The 16,205-nt window shown below is 39.2% G+C and overlaps 1 protein-coding gene across 1 annotated transcript in view; it reads right to left on the bottom strand.

Annotated features, from left to right (window-relative positions):
- Positions 1–16,205, bottom strand: part of fam189a1 (family with sequence similarity 189 member A1) — a 54,117-nt gene that overhangs the window by 17,836 nt on the left and 20,076 nt on the right. Inside the window, exon 2 of the mRNA XM_037247776.1 lies at positions 10,611–10,667. Coding sequence (XP_037103671.1) covers positions 10,611–10,667 — 57 coding nt within the window. The remainder of the gene's footprint in view (positions 1–10,610; positions 10,668–16,205) is intronic.

Here is a 16,205-nt window from a genome sequence, read left to right as displayed (position 1 = left end):
CGGGATCACTAAACATAACAATAAACGAGGGATCACTGTAGTATATATATATAAAACATCGGTTTGGGTTCATACTGGAAGTCACAGCCCTAATTGACGCAAATGCTCATGAGGCGTACAAATAAATTGGATAGGTTTTGATGTGTAGTTATGTTGACAGCTTGTCAGACTGTATCTCCACTGGGGATGATGGATTAGTGCCTGTGGTTGAAGACATCATCTGGAAATAACACTCCACCCTTTTTTATTGGCAAATGAAAAACGAGTCCCAGTCTAGTGTGTATCACTTACAATATTTTTAATTTGATAACATATTCAAGAAGGCAAAAAGCAGGGAAATAGCAGGAATCATCCAGAAAGTTAATACTCATGCGTATGAGAGCTTGTTGAGTTCACCTCTGTGCCAGTGCTTATGTGCATCGATCAGAACAGATGGTGAAATGTGGTATCACCCTAAGGGTCAGAAGTTGATTAACCTCTACTTCTTAACATTTTGACTTCTACAGAACGCAAACAAATAGACGTGAGGATTCTGTAATGAGAGGGGTTGTTCAAATGAACCTTGTCACAAACCACAGGAAAGTTGCATCGTTTTGAAAAAAATATTACGCAATCTCATTCACATTAAAGTCGAAATTGGTATTTAATGATAATAACATCAATCATTGCATTGCTTTGCACATCATTTGCTTGGCAAATTAAATGTTACTTTGATTAAATTCAGAAAACGGAATCAATTAGACTTATTAGATTAAAGTTTCCACAAGCCTTTCAGAGGACTTCATTCAACCAGAAATGACAAAGGCCTACACATTGCACGCCTTCTCATCTTGATACCATCTCCTGCACTTGAAGCTACCAAATTATTCGGTCATCCTCATCTGTCAGGAATTGCAGGATCTGATAACTCTTACTTATCTGACCCCTCTTACTGAGCATTAAGTGGAGTCCCTCGAGGTTCAGTGAAACAGCCATTGCTTGCTCCTTTTCGCAACAAATTCCCTTTGCTTGATTTCCCCCATAGAAACAAGGTAGACCTCTACCTGTCACTGTTTGCATGCTCTCAAACTTGTACTAACAAGACAGAAGTGCACTTTGTGTCCTCCTGAAGATGATTGACCTCTCGCAGACCTTTTGCTCCAATTTGACAACTCCGCAAAGCAGGTTTCCTAAAATGTTTCCACCCTTGACCATCAACTGACCTGTATTAGCCTCATTTCTGGAGACCCCACATGACAGCAGGGGTCACCATGTTGTCAATCGTCCGCCATTTTAGAAACCAGCAACCAGCAATTGTGATCATTTGAAAATGCAAACTTGCTAAGATCCATTGAAATAATATTTTATTTTAATTTGATATGTTCCCATCTCATCAAATCCCTGTTAATAATTATTGTCAGAAATCATTAATACGACCAGTGTTTGCACTTAGTTGAATATCATCAATAACATATCACTTGGCAATTTTAGCAGATTGATTAGTTTAGCAACGTGTGTAAAACTGGTAGCTCTTTGCATTAATCTCTACGAAAGAAATCAATTTCAGTTTCACAAAGATTGGTGACCGCGGCTGTACAGTATCCATTATTTTTTTCCCATGAAAGAACACCTAAACCTCCTAGTCCTTGCAATTTCCTGCCAGTATTACTCTGTCAACTCTATCTATATTTTTTCATGCCCTGCTGAACGCTACTTTTATTTTTTTTCCCCCAGCTCATCAACCATATTCCCACAGACACAATAAGAATGAAAGCTGATGTTGCTGTAAAGTGGCGCCAACCTCACCTTCTACAATCTCATTCAGACGGCATCCATATTATGTACATTTACATATAATGAACAAAAAATAAGAAGGGTTAGAAACTTTCAGTTTTCATTTCAGGGTTGAATGAAATGTAATGTAAGCTGTTATATTTGCTAAAACATTTTTCTGGTTCTGCCTAGATCATGCTGCTCTTGCGTTTTGGAGCTATCAGATAAGGAGGCCTAGCTAATTCATATTCTAATTAATACGGGGCTACATTTCCTGCTTCTTGTGCCTCAGGGGAGGACATCCTTCATGAGGCATTATGGTGAGCCAAAAGCTTTGCATTCACTCAGCCATGCTCTGTTACTCTCTGCCCCGGCTTCCACTGAAGCACCTCTCATGCTTTGGTCCAATTGTTTACCTGTTATTTCCTGACATTTTAACCAATACAGGTAGATTTGTATTAGTGAGGAATTACTGATAATCGTGTGTGTCCTGCAAAAAGGGGAAAGCAGTGGGATTCATCATGTTCCATACTTGTCACATCAGGGTCCCTTTCACTGTTCTTATATGATATGCATTAATTTGAAAAAAAATTAAATATTATATTCAAGGAACTTGTGTCTCTGCAGCAGAAAATGCGCTAAAGCTTTTTCTCAAGCACCAAGTGGAAGTATAAAGTTGCAAGCAAATGATTAAATCGCAACTAGGACTGCAATTAGGAATCATAAGTGTACTTGTCCACCAGCTATTCGCTGAAAAATTAATACGTGTGTGTTTCTCTCTAGGAAACAAAGTATAGGACTGAACGACTCTTATGATGTCAAAGCAATGCATTTATATTTTACGTTTTAAATAGGTGTTCCTGGTGCATAATAAGGGAATTCATCAGCCCAAATTTTTTGCACCTATTAATTAGACTTTTTTTTTTCTTTTTCTCAAATAAAAACTCTTGAATCTTGAATCTTTGGCTGCGAGGTAACAAAAAAAAAAAATCAAGTCAGTCTGGGTGAATCCTCAAAGGCGCTTTTATGTATGTCAAAAACATTTCTGCCCAACAATATTTTATTTTCTAATGTGTGCACACGTGTGTGTTTAGGGTTTCATAGCCTAAAGAAAATGTATTTAGGTTTGTCAGTAGTAATACTGTTAGGACCATGTGGAACTAGAATACCAGCATGCACAGCACAAACCTCCACCAAGGCTGAACTGCAAACAAAAGGGAAAGTGGCTGTGTTGTGAATACATTTACTTCATGCATGCTGCTGCTGTAAAATTCCTTCAAGGCTATACGATCTGTCTCACAAAATACCAAGCACTGAACTGATTAAGATGTATTCCAGCATCTAGCCAATATGGCACTTTATGACATAAATGATGCTGTTAGAAAATGTTGTCACTTGAACCAGACTGGAACAGACAGTAGAAATCGGTTTTTAACTTGCGTTCTAATCAGGACAAATACATGTTTACTGCCAGACAATCTTTCAGCGCAATCATCCTCCCTACTGCCCTCCCACCGGAGCAGACCTTAAGCATTTACACAAATCTTTCTGAACATAAAGTAGCAAAACATGTACGTATTTCTTTTATTCTCAAGAGAAGAAAAACAGAGGGAAATTGGGATCAATCATCATCTAAAACCAACTCATGGGATAGCTGTAAACAAATATTTTTGACAAAAAAAATCACTTTTGCAAACCCCCAATGCACAATTCCAATGAAAAGCAACACATTTATAACTACACTACAAATTGTTAAATCAAACATTTACAAAAAAAGCCATTTTGCCGTAGTCTTAACACTTTTGTTAGTGTGCTTATTTTGAGAGAGTCCATTCATTCAGCCTTAAATTCACATTCACACGAAGCGTAATTTAGAGGGTTCTTTTTCTCTGAGATCCTGCACAAAAAGCTACATTAGAGCCATAACACTATTCGATGAATCATTTGCCTTTTTCTTTTTTCTTTTTTAGTGCAGAGAATCCAAAGCAAAAAGAAAGCAAAGCAAAGATGGATCGTGTGTCATTTTACAGAGACACCCAGCATACCGCAATCAAATAATTCAATGCGTGCCAAGTGGACGGTGACTTTACTGTCAACCAAGGCCGGGTAAATGAGTGCAGAGTAACCTGAAAAGAAAAAACAAAACGCAGCTAAATCCCTTTTTGTAAAAAGGTGATAGCGTATTCATTGAATGGATGTTTTTGACTGGTGAGAACCCACGAAAGGATGATGTTGAATGTAAAATGGTCTTTCAAATCCTGCAGAACACATATGATTCTTGTATACGCGTGGGAATTAACAGCTTGACGTTTCTTTACTTGGCTCGTGAGAGGATTCCAAGTGAGTGGTTAATTTGAACTTCTTGTTGGCAGCAACTACACACAATCACTCTGCAATGTGAATTGCTTGGAGATAGATGCCTAATTGCTCTGGTAACAACAAATACCCCAAATTGTGTCCTACTGCTCATTCTGAACAGCCACTGAAGGAATCAAAAAGACTGCAAATTACCAGCATTGATTATTATCTAATTAGCGTTGACAGTAATTAGTAAATAGACTGGTTTGCTTTTCTGGCCTTGCTCGAACCTAATTATTGTAAGTTAATAAAGGACATGACAGTAAAATATTGTGTGATGTTGGGAATTCTGCCAAATTGTTATCAATAGAGTTACCCGCGGTCCTACTTGCGGAAAACCTGTACGGTAACTTGATTGATGGAAGGTCTAAGATTGATTGTGTGTATAAGTACACAAGAACCATTCCATTTAGTATATAGTATACTGTAACCCTGCTCATTTACTAGAAACCAAAACATACTGATTACTGTATTTTCCGCACTATAAGGCGCACCTAAAAACCTCCAATTTTCTCAAAAGCTGACTATGCGCCTTATAATCAGGTGCGCCTTATATGTGTACCAATATTGAGCCACTACAGCAGGCGTGTCCAAAGTCCGGCCCGCGGGCCAAATGTTTATATTTTATATATGGACAAAGTTTTAAAATGGGCCATTCATTGAAGGTGCGCCTTATAATCCGGTGCGCCTTATATATGGACAAAGTTTTAAAATGGGCCATTCATTGAAGGTACGCCTTATAATCTGTTGCGCCTTATAGTGCGGAAAATACGCTAAATCAACATCATTCGCCAGATTTCATCCATGGCGGTGGTAATAATGCTCTTGATTCATCCGACAATTTGTTTATATGAAATTGTTCGCGCTCAGCGTGTTAGTGAATTTGGTAGATGTGTTTTGCATTTGGTCGAGGCGCAACATTGGTGCACATCGGTGAATTTCGGCTACGATCACAGAAATAGTGAAGTGAGGCTAAATTCACATCTTGCTGGTTTCAAAACGGCAACTTTACTACTTTTTAATGGTGATTTATTACTGAAGTTTCTTATGGCTCGGATGGAAAAGGACACTTTTATTAAGTCACTCAAGCATCTATCACAAACCTGTCAAAGTACCAGCGGCAGCTAAGATGCCCCCACCACACTACCTTGCATACTTATTGGTGCATGCATGGCTGGATAGATGGACTTCGTAGGACTCTGTAGGCCTACTCTTGACACACACAGACAGCCACAGAGAGAGCAGCAAGCGAGCACGCTACAGTCAATTCATTAGACTGTGAAATATGGCTGATAAAACTGCGTCCAAACCACAATTCCCTGGTTTAAGACAAGTGACCGCAGAGTGCTCATTCAGTTAACAAAAGACTACAAACAGCCGAAGCAAGCCTTGAATGCCGCTATTTCCCCCGAATATTTCTCCCCATGACACCAAGCAAGTGAAGCTGTATAGAACCAAGTGACAAGAGAGCAATGCTTATTTGCGCTGCTAAACAACAGCCGAGAAAAAAGCCATTATGATCGTGTCCGTATTGTTGAACACCTCTAATGAAAGCCCGTCTGCTGCATTTAATTGTATTACTGTTATTCACACTTGCCTGTGTCTCTTTTTAAGACAGTCCAGGATAAATGTCAGCATTTGTATTTGTAAATATTTTAGAAATAGTTGCTGTGGCACCTATGTACTTGCCACATGGGCATAATATTAACCTTGCATGTGAAACTTGTATGTATGTATGTATGTATGTATGTATGTATGTATGCATTTTCTGGGTTGAATAGCTTTCGATTTGATTTTGTATCTGTGTTTACTATTGAGGAACTGTGCAGGTTACGCCATTGAAGGAAAACAATAGCTGACTTGTTTGCTTGGTTTTGTTTGCGTTGCAGTACTTGTGTGTCTTTAAAAAGAGACAGAATGATTATAATATAGATTACTTTCTGTTCCAGTGTTTCTGCAAATGACATTACTGAAAGAGGCTACAATAATGTTTTTTTCTCTGGAAAGTCACACTTATAAAGCACATCACAGCCACCTCGGCAGCTCTGAGTGCTTAAAAATCATTATGTAGTTTCTTCACCATATTACCAAGAACAAACAACTCCGCTATAAATATTTAATAACGGAATAATTATAAAGAAGACACAAATAAGAGATTAGAACAAAAATCTGAAAACAGCATGTTTTAACTTTTTTTAACCTCTCCAATACTATTGATGATGACAATGGTGGTGTTCAAAGCAAATTGTAGTATCTAAAATACAGTGCCTGTTTCTAGCTACTATCATTCTACAAGTCGGTTGTAATTTCAGCGTTACACAGGAGGGCACTCAGTGGAGAGCAGCTCTTTTTTAGTCTGTTAGGTGGCCAATAGCTGGCCCAGAGCATAACATGCGATGATGGGATGAGGGAACGGTTTCATTTATTGGAGAGCAAAAAGATAAAAGAGAAAAAAAATATTGGAATGTAACGATTCGGATAATGTGTGTGTATGTGTGTGTGTTAAATTATATTTTACTTTCTGATTCGAGTATGACAAGTCAGGCTCATTTGAATTCTTGGGTAGGCATAACATTACCTCTTATACGTATCTCAATTTATTTCTGCACAATTCTGGCAAGAAAGTAGCAAACTAACCAATTCCAAATGGCATAGCATGGGAGAAAAAGAGAATGACATGGTGGTTTAGCATGCACAAGGGAAGTCGGTATTGCCATTCTGAGGCCACCATTGGGGCTACCAGGAGCCCAAAGCAATAAATTGGTCCACATTTAGCTGAGGCTGGCCCAGCTTCAATGTGGAACTGCAAACACACTCAAACTAATCCCTGCCTGTCACAGAGAGTGCAAGAAAGAGGCTTCCACAACCTGTCAGACTGGCCTTAATTTGGGTGATAATGTTTGGAATGATTTAATCATGGGAGTACATTAAAAGATGGCACTGTCATCTAGATTGTTGTGCTTGCTCTGCTGTTTCATTGTAAGTTTTTATTCCACTGTCTTTTCTTCCTGGTTATTGGTCACGGGACCATTTTTTTTTTCTCACATTGTATATCCTCCATCTTGCAATGCAATGTTTAACGTTGTCAGAGTCATAGGATGACGCACAAAGTCTCATAAACCCTCGCACTGCCATCACAACAGGGTTGCCAGGCCTCCTCCAGAAATATGGTCCCAAAGGAAAGTCTTTGGAGATGACTGCCAGTTATAAAGTATGTGTGTTGTGTGCAGGATTAACTACATCTTTGAAGATATATTTATGTGTGCGTGCTGTTGTGACCGCAGAGTGGGCTTTATGTGTTTGTATTTTTTCATGAGAAGTCATTCTGTTTGTGTGAAGCTTGTAAGAAAACAATGTACAGTAATCCAAAACTGAATTTTCTTGCAAGAAAAAGGAGCGTGTGAAGCAAATTGTCTGTTTTATGTACAGCACTTTGTTACAGCTGTGATTGTTTAAGTCCTCTTGAATTAAAGAAGAAATCAACCCCAACATTTGCTTTAGAATAATATGTTCCCACTAGTCTAAACATACCATTCTGATTAATATTGCATTTGTGGAATACGAGTAAAGCAGGAAAATTCACCAGCTTTTATCTCGGGTGGAGGCCATTTGAGTTTGAGTGGTGTCTGAACGCACCCCAGGTCTACTGAAGAACGCAAGTGAGAAGAAAAGGAAAGAAAAGAAACCTAGTTACTAAAATGGAAATTTACAAACACAAAAGCGCCAGCCGGCTCATGGCTGAGCCAGGAGGCTCAACCTAGACCGTGTCACAATGCCCAGAGGTCGGCTTGTTAGAAAGATTAGCAGCACCGCGTTTCCAGCGAGGACCCTTCAGCTAAGTGTGGCCATTTAAAACACCTTTTTGGATAGGCGGCAGAGATGGTTCCCCATACGTGGACTTCAGGGGAAATGTAAGTCAAATCAACCCGTACCAATTTCAACTGATTATCTAACAACGTAGGAACAATTCAGCTCTATTTAAATCTTGGTGCCAATTGACAGCTGTTTTTGTACATTTTAAGCAATAGTTTCGACAGTGATTTGCAATGGGGAAATTGTGATCTCTTCCTTCAGTGGTGTGTCAAATGTGTGTGATGTGTTAGTAGGTTTACCACACTTCTCTTCCAAAATACAGTTAAATCTCTTCAGAGTTTTTTTTCAGGGGTGAATTGTCGCACGGACATTATTTTTTAATACAGTTCCATCAACTGCCAACATTGGGCTCGCTTTACCCTCCCTCTACGTAATGCTGGTGTGGATTAAATGATCCAATTTGACATTCGTAAAAAGGTCACTAAACATACGTGAGCGTTAGCCTGTGAATACCATAGGAGACTGTACTTTGCCTGACTAAACAAAAAACACCTTTTTTATTCACTGTTCAACTAACAGTGAGTGATGGCTGTCACTGGCCAACACAGCTGATGCGTGTGGACAGGACCGGTGTGTGTGTGTGTGTGTGTGTGTGTGTGTGTGTGTGTGTGTGTGTGTGTGTGTGTGTGTGCGTGTATGTGTGTGCGTGCGTGTGTGGATGGGTGGTATAGCCATCTAAGCTTACCGACAACCGGATGTGTCTCTACTCCATTACAATGATCGTCAAACACAAACATTAGATTCTATTATTAAATAGTAAAATAAATATTCTCCCATCACCTCAACCATGCTGAGTATTGTAATTTTTTTATTATTATTTATAAATATTTGTGTCTTTTAAGCTATATCACTGCAGACTACACTTCACACTTCACACGACACGACACTAAACTACACAGTACTACACACTACTGCAGTCTTGCCACTTTTGTTTCCAAGCAACACTCAGTTTACTTCAGCCATCCATTTTCTTTACATCTTATCTTGTTCAAAGATGTGGTTGGATTAAAGGTAATGAAAATCATAATGTTAGCATCAGTATGAACAGGTCACAAAAATTTACTTCTCGTTCTAAATTCACGAATGACAACTGTGAGAAACTCTATTAGTGAAGACAATCTGTCTATATGAAAGTCATTGAGCAGCCACATGTTAAAGACACAAGACTGAACACAATATGGAATATTTGAGTGAAAAAAGAATGCATTGATGATGTGAATCAACTAGTGGTGACTATTCCAGGGTGTAGTCTGCCTTTCAGCCAAAATCAGCTGGGATAGGCTCCAAATCCCAATCACCAGGTACAGAAGAAGCAGTATAAAAAATAAGGGGAAGGAATAGCCGAGCCAGAATCTACCGTTGGCCACAATGCAATGTGAGAGATGTGTGGTCAGGGCAGCCTGGCCTCCCCGACATGTGAGGAGTGTAAAGAACAAAAACCTAATAATGATTACATTAGTGGTTTTTCCATTTTTGTTCTCTGGTCTGTGTGTTACATTGATTTTCTTTTTCAACCCAATGATTTCATAATTTCCTGGGTGGGAGTCATTGCGCTCTTCATGCCTCAAGCAACAAGGCTCACATTAATGGACACAGTTATTGGCGTGTGCCCTCCCTCACACAAGACACATTGCTGTTGCTCTTTTATAACGCCAATATCCATGTTTTACCACACATGTACAGAATTGGTGAAAGGCCTTAAAAAGGTATACCTGGCAGACAAAGCCTGCCTGTCAGAACAGAAGATTATCATTGAGCAACCTTCACCAAAATGTACATGACAAATTACCATAGAAACCAAAGGAAGAGGACAGGGGTGACACTGCCGCCAACAATGACACAGACTATTCTGGGAAATTGGTCATGCTTTATAAGGATAGAAAAGAAAGAGGATTTAACTGTGCTGCAATGAATTATGTGAACAGAATTTTTCTACTCTACTATCAAAATGGTGGGATATTGTCTTTGATGTGAGGAGCTGCTATGAATCAAATCTCTTCTCCAGTCTAATATTACACAAAGGCGAAGGAGGAAAGCTGAGGGGGAGGGAGACAGAAATGTGAGTGGAGAGGATCTGCTTAGCTGGGTGATAAAACTAAAGGCAGCGAGACTGGCAATCTGCAGAGAGAGCAAGGGGGAGAGAGTGAAAGAAAGGAAAAGTGCAAAAGCAAGAGATACAGAGATGAGGAGGCTCAAGACAATGTGCTAAAGCTGCAGAAATCAGATGAGATTATTTATGGCAATACAAGAGCATGAAATAGAGTTGGAGGAGAGACTTTTTCGTGAAAATTACGGCACTATGAAAAGATTGACAGAATGCTCAAATATACATCTACTAAAGGCAACTGATCTCACACAGGGGAAGGGAATGTGGAGGTATTTAGACACAAAAATATTTTTAATCAAAGGGTGTCAACGGGCTTACCAATGATCTATTGAAGTGACTTCCTTATAGGAATTAGCTTTGGATATTGACTTGACCTCCTACACTAGTTTGACCTGACGGCCTCCCTTATTTTGGTGACTTAATCTTGACCACAAGTGAAGCATCACAATAAAAAGCTCTCTCTTGTGAATCAGTCTGTGAGATTTTCAGTGCAGCATGGAGGCGTTCGGATAATACTCACCACCAGTGAGAGCGGCCTCTTCCATGACACCACGCCAATAAGCCCAGAGAGAAGAACCTGGAGGAAAGAGGACACAATGAATATTGAAATGGGCAAAAAGGAAAACACATAAAAACAAGGGTGAGCAGAACAAGAATACAGTCATATTTACCGTAAATTTCGGACTATTAGCCGCTACTTTTTGCTCAAGTTTTGAACCCTGCGGCTTGTGGTCCGGTGTGGCTTATCTATGGATTTTTTCGTGATTTTTGTGATGACTTGATCACTTTTATACACTCGTAAAAAGGCTGTGGAAGACATCAATCAATTTGGATTTTATTTATTTATTTATTTGGCCTTTGACTTTTATTCTGCAACAGTAATGTTGCCCCTTTCTTAGATCTTGTACATTTTGTCACACAAACTTATATTATAAACAAAAAACACAGTAATTACTCTCTCCTAAATATACATTTTGACAGACAGGAAGATATACTCTACAGCTGATAGATTGTAGATTGTGTTTGTCACTGGGCAATGTCACTCGGCATTGTTTTGATTTTAATTTTTATGTTATGTAAATGAGTGCCACGTATCATTGTCTGTTCGAGTCTCTCTTTCCAGTTTTGTTTGTCTGCCTTGTCTAGTCCATTTAGCCTTGCCTTTATTTGGTCAGTCAGTTTGTCAGCAACCATCATCCTCATGGTCCAGACTGGTCTCGAGATGATTTGTCTACTAACATTTGTACATAGTATTATGAGCTTCTTGACACCTCTGTAACTTTAAGTTTGAGTCTTTTTCATAGGCTCAACTAGTCTGTGACACACGGTTTTGTATTCAATCTCCACTGAGTTTGAATATAATGAAGTGTCAAATTTGCTTCATGAACCACTTGTTGTATTTTTACTCCTCTAGATGGCACTGTTAGTTTACAAAATATACATATTTTAAGAAATGGCAAGTCAGTGTACTTTCAGTCCAATTTCTGCCCAACAGAGAGTGCCATCTACAGGAGTCCAAAAATACAACTTGCTCATGAAGCAAATTTGAAGATTTATTTTCGCATTTCTACTATAGTCATGTAACGTACTGGCTCATGTTATCCAAACGTGTTTATTACTTCAGAAATGGCAAGGCTGTTTTCTATCCTGCTTCATCTTCTACGAAAAGCCAGCATGTTTTTTTCATTTTGAAAATAATCTATAGTGTGTCAGTCCTGCACGCTCATATTGACGTCACGAACGGTGAGAAAAAATAACATGCAAATGTTTCATTTTGACGCACACACTGTTGGAGAGCTTCACAAATTTAAGGTGTGATTAGACTATTGTGTATGTAAAATTAATGTTAACATATTCATCACCGCAAATTTCCATATTACCATAGTTCTACAGAAACCACAACACGTGAGGATAAATTAAAATGCAGTCTGACCACATCTAGTTATCCGGTTCATTCTTTAATGTTGTGACACTGCCAGGGAAAACTAAATTTGATCAATATGATAAGCCAAGAGTCTTCTCCGGAGCCACAAAATGAATCAAATGAATATTTTCACAGACCCAGCAGAGTAGTTTTACGTTCGGTTTATTTACTGTAGAGTAGCAGTTTAAAGGCCAGTGAATAAGTAATATGAAGGGCCCCTCAGAGGACAGCAACACAGGCCCATGCGTGTACTGTAAGCATATATAGGTAGGCGTTTATGTTTCTTGTATGTATGAGCAGAATTCATGCGATGGATCTGGTTTCATCACTCACAAAAGGTTTTTCCCCTTACAATACATAACAGCATAAATCACCAACTGCATGGACTACTGAAGCACATTAAAAAAAGAGTTAATCACTTTACAAGTAGAACTGTAAACGATGAAAAACGTAACATGATTAAAAGTAAAGTTGCACTGACCTTGATAATCAGTAAGATCTGAAAATTGTTTTGCACCTGGACCGCAGAAAAGCTTTTAGCCTCTGAGGAATACTGTCAACAAGATAATGAATTAAAAGGATCTCAAAATGAGTATTGCAAGGTGGGAGAGGGCACTTAACTACCACACTGCAATAAATAATTAGCCATTGAACTTGGTTATAAATACAGGACCATATTTTATGTATCAAGACAATCTACAGTATATCTTATGATTGAAGTTAGATTCTATAACCATACTGACAACTGACAACAATTCTCTGCATCTGACACATCCTGGAGGAGCAGCGGGCAGCCTTTGTGCTCATGGGGAACTGTATTTATATCTTTTGTTAGCACCTGGCTTCAAATTAACCTTGTATGTTTTTGCTGTCAACACATACACACACGCGGGCGCACACACACAATTTTGTGTTTCTGTGTGTATTTTACATTCTATTACGACCGATTGACCGACCTACCTACCTACCTCCAAATTATTATTATTTTTTTCAGTTGACAGTGAGTGGCAAAATGGCCGCACACTGAGCTGCATAAAAATAGGTGTGTTTTGCTGCTATGTTCATATTGCACAAATGTAACATTGATCAGAATAATGTGCTTAAACTAGTTGGGCTGCATCAAAAAATTATTGTAAAGAAAATGTTTTTAATCACTTTTTAGCCACCCCCTGCACTTGGTAAATGTGTAGCAACATCAAATGTTCTCAGGTTTTGGCTACATTGGAAAAATATTCAAATGATATCAGTAAATATGTCAATCATAAGCACATTGTTAAATGTAAACTAACATTAAAACTGACCATTAGTATCTTTGTGAAGGCAGCTGGTTACCTGACTTTGTGCCTGGAGCATATACGAATACTACTATTGAAGAGATCCCAGATGAAGGCGGGGAAAGAATGAGCGTGCCGAAGAATACACACAATCAATATTATATTATTATAATAATATATTTCTACGATTAATTATGAACAAATACATAAACGATACATCAGAACCGCAGAACTAAGCAAAACGACTCAAGCAGTAGGATGAACAGGACATTTCAATGAGGTCACTGTTATACCACTGTAATCATGTCCACCCATCTTGATCTTGTATAAATGTCATAACATTTAAACCCAATAACTGTTAACATGCTCAGAAAGTGATTGTTTTGGGATCAATTAGGCCAGAGTGAACAGCAAGACTACATCATGACTCACAAGCTACTTGGCATCCACTGACAAGAACGGCACTCAGTGGAGCGGAAATAGTGTGCCAAGCCAAATAATTCTAATTTGGATCACCACAAAATTGAACACCTTCGTACATACTGTACCAACACTGTGAATGTGACTGAATTGTTGTGACGATTCATGTACTAGAGGGAAAAATAAAAAATACAGTGGGAACAGCTTTTTTTGGTTTGTTTTGAAAGCAGGTCCAAGTTTTTACATTTTACAGTAACAGAAAATATTACTATGCTACTTTAATGAGCCAATTTTGCTAATGGACTTCCTTCTAATCTAAACCAATCCATATCCGACAATGGAGACGTTATCAACAACAGCAAAGCCTAAGCAACCTTGATCCTATGCATGTTGCCAATCAAAGAAGCCATTATGGCGAGTGAGCCTTTAGAAAGCGGGGCCCTCCTTAAACATCACCACAGCTACAATGGATGGAGAAGTGTGGTTGCCTTGGTTACCACATACTGGCCATTTGCCAGGCTCGTAATGATTTCCCATCAACTGCTGCATTGACAGAAGCAACCAGGTACCATCTTTGGTTCAGATGCTCTTTGACGCTCCCGTTATCAGACACACGCACGTTTCAACATACGCACACTAAAACACACCACCGCCATGTCATGAAAATAGATTTCAATGGAGCCAAAATAGGCTGATTACCTCCCAACACATTTCTGCAAGGCTTCCTCCATAGAAACTATCAGACACCTGTTATTGTGTAATTCTCCTTTGTGTCTGAATGTGTAGTGTAACAACATCTGAGCAGGTTCCTCCGCATTGCAAGCTTCGTCACTTCTGATATATTATGATGGGTTGCATTATGATTGGTTGGGATGCTACCTCCTGTGATGATTATAAATGTTGGTGAAAATAAATAACTGTTGTTTCCTGCTGTGATAAATGTTCCTCAGTAGACTGTCCCACTTTGTTAGCGCATCATAGGTCTGAGGGATTACCATGTTGATTATAATTAATTACAGAAACTGCAACACATTCAGTCGCACTTTTCCATTTGGGCACCCCAGGCCTACTGTATCAGCTAAATGCAAAACATCAGAGCAAACATTAGTGGCAACCCTTCTCTTACGGGCAAGACTGCTTTGTCTTAAAAAGTGGCTGAAAGGTGAGCTAAAACTCCGATTGTTACCCCAAACTCCAGTATATACACGTATAGATCGAGCACTTCTGTTGCCTACCTTTCAGGACACCTGTTATGTGGGAGACAAGATGTGTGTGAGGTTGCATGCGTGCGCAGATGTTTTTTGTGCGTGGGTGGCTTTGGGCTTTGTTTAGCTTGATTTTATTGTGCACTGTAAAGCACTTTGTGTGGCATGTTAAGGTGTGAAAAGTGTTATCTCGTCTAACTGATTGATTCTTATTGAATTAAAAAGTGTTTCTTATGTTCACATATGAATTTTGAAGTAAATAACCCACAATATCCTTAGAAAAACATGATTTATTCAATCAAAATGAAATGAGATTACAATGCATCTATATTTGTTCAACAATGGCAAGTACACAAATAAGTTGGAACAATAGCAGCTCAAAACGCAAAAGCTCCAAATGCATGTGCTCTTGCATGTGTGCATATGTCTGTCTTAATATGACAAACGAAGGTGAGCAGTCAGCTTTAAAGCCGGTGAAGCAATTTTAGCTGCAACCTTGAAGTAACCTCTTCTGGCAGTGAATATGGTGAGCTCAATGTGTGTGTGTTGAAAAATGCTACAGTATTTTCATTAAAGGTATTGGCCGAGTGTATAAGCGTCAAGCATGCACGCAGTGGATGAAGCGGGAAGTGATTCAACGCCGCTTGTTTTCTTGAGCTCATGCTGACAGATTGAACAGACGAGAGCGTTTGGTTTCCTTGTGTTCTTGCTATTCAAACACAAGGGCCCCCATGCCCCAACATCCTCCTCCAACTGTAGTCCTATTTCTCACCACCCACCACCTGCTTCTGCTTTGGCTTCCTCAACCCTCCCCCACCTCGTATCAGCACTCTGCTTTGGATTCTGAGCCGCACCTCAGCGAAGTTGCCATGGAAACAGCGGGACAACAGCATGTTCGCTGCTCCTCCAAGGAGGCGTGGCATACCCATTGCTCCAGTCTTTACATTCATCATACCTACATGTCCAAAAACCTGTGTCAAATATTGGTAAGAATCAGCACCTCCTTGTTGGGCACTTTCTAGCAAAGGATGAGGCACGCATCACTCTCGAGCAGTGATTCCCACCAGTGGGAAATTATGCATTTCATTATGAAATCATTTATTAACTACGGATAATGCATCTTGTGCATCCATCTGTGTCAGCCATATGGGATGAAAAGCAGAACAATTAACCAATCTTATGTTCAACTAGATCAGGGATTGTCAAAAGGTGGTCCGCAGTCCCTCTCATGGTCCGTGGCAGGTGGTCTGCGAAATTGGAAATTGAAAATAATTGTAACGTTTTTTTTAAAA

The sequence above is a fragment of the Syngnathus acus genome, chromosome 3 (assembly GCF_901709675.1).
Source record: "Syngnathus acus chromosome 3, fSynAcu1.2, whole genome shotgun sequence".
In the NCBI taxonomy this organism is placed as follows: domain Eukaryota; kingdom Metazoa; phylum Chordata; class Actinopteri; order Syngnathiformes; family Syngnathidae; genus Syngnathus; species Syngnathus acus.
Note: the sequence above shows the minus strand (reverse complement) of the source record. Positions and strands in the feature narration are given on the sequence as shown.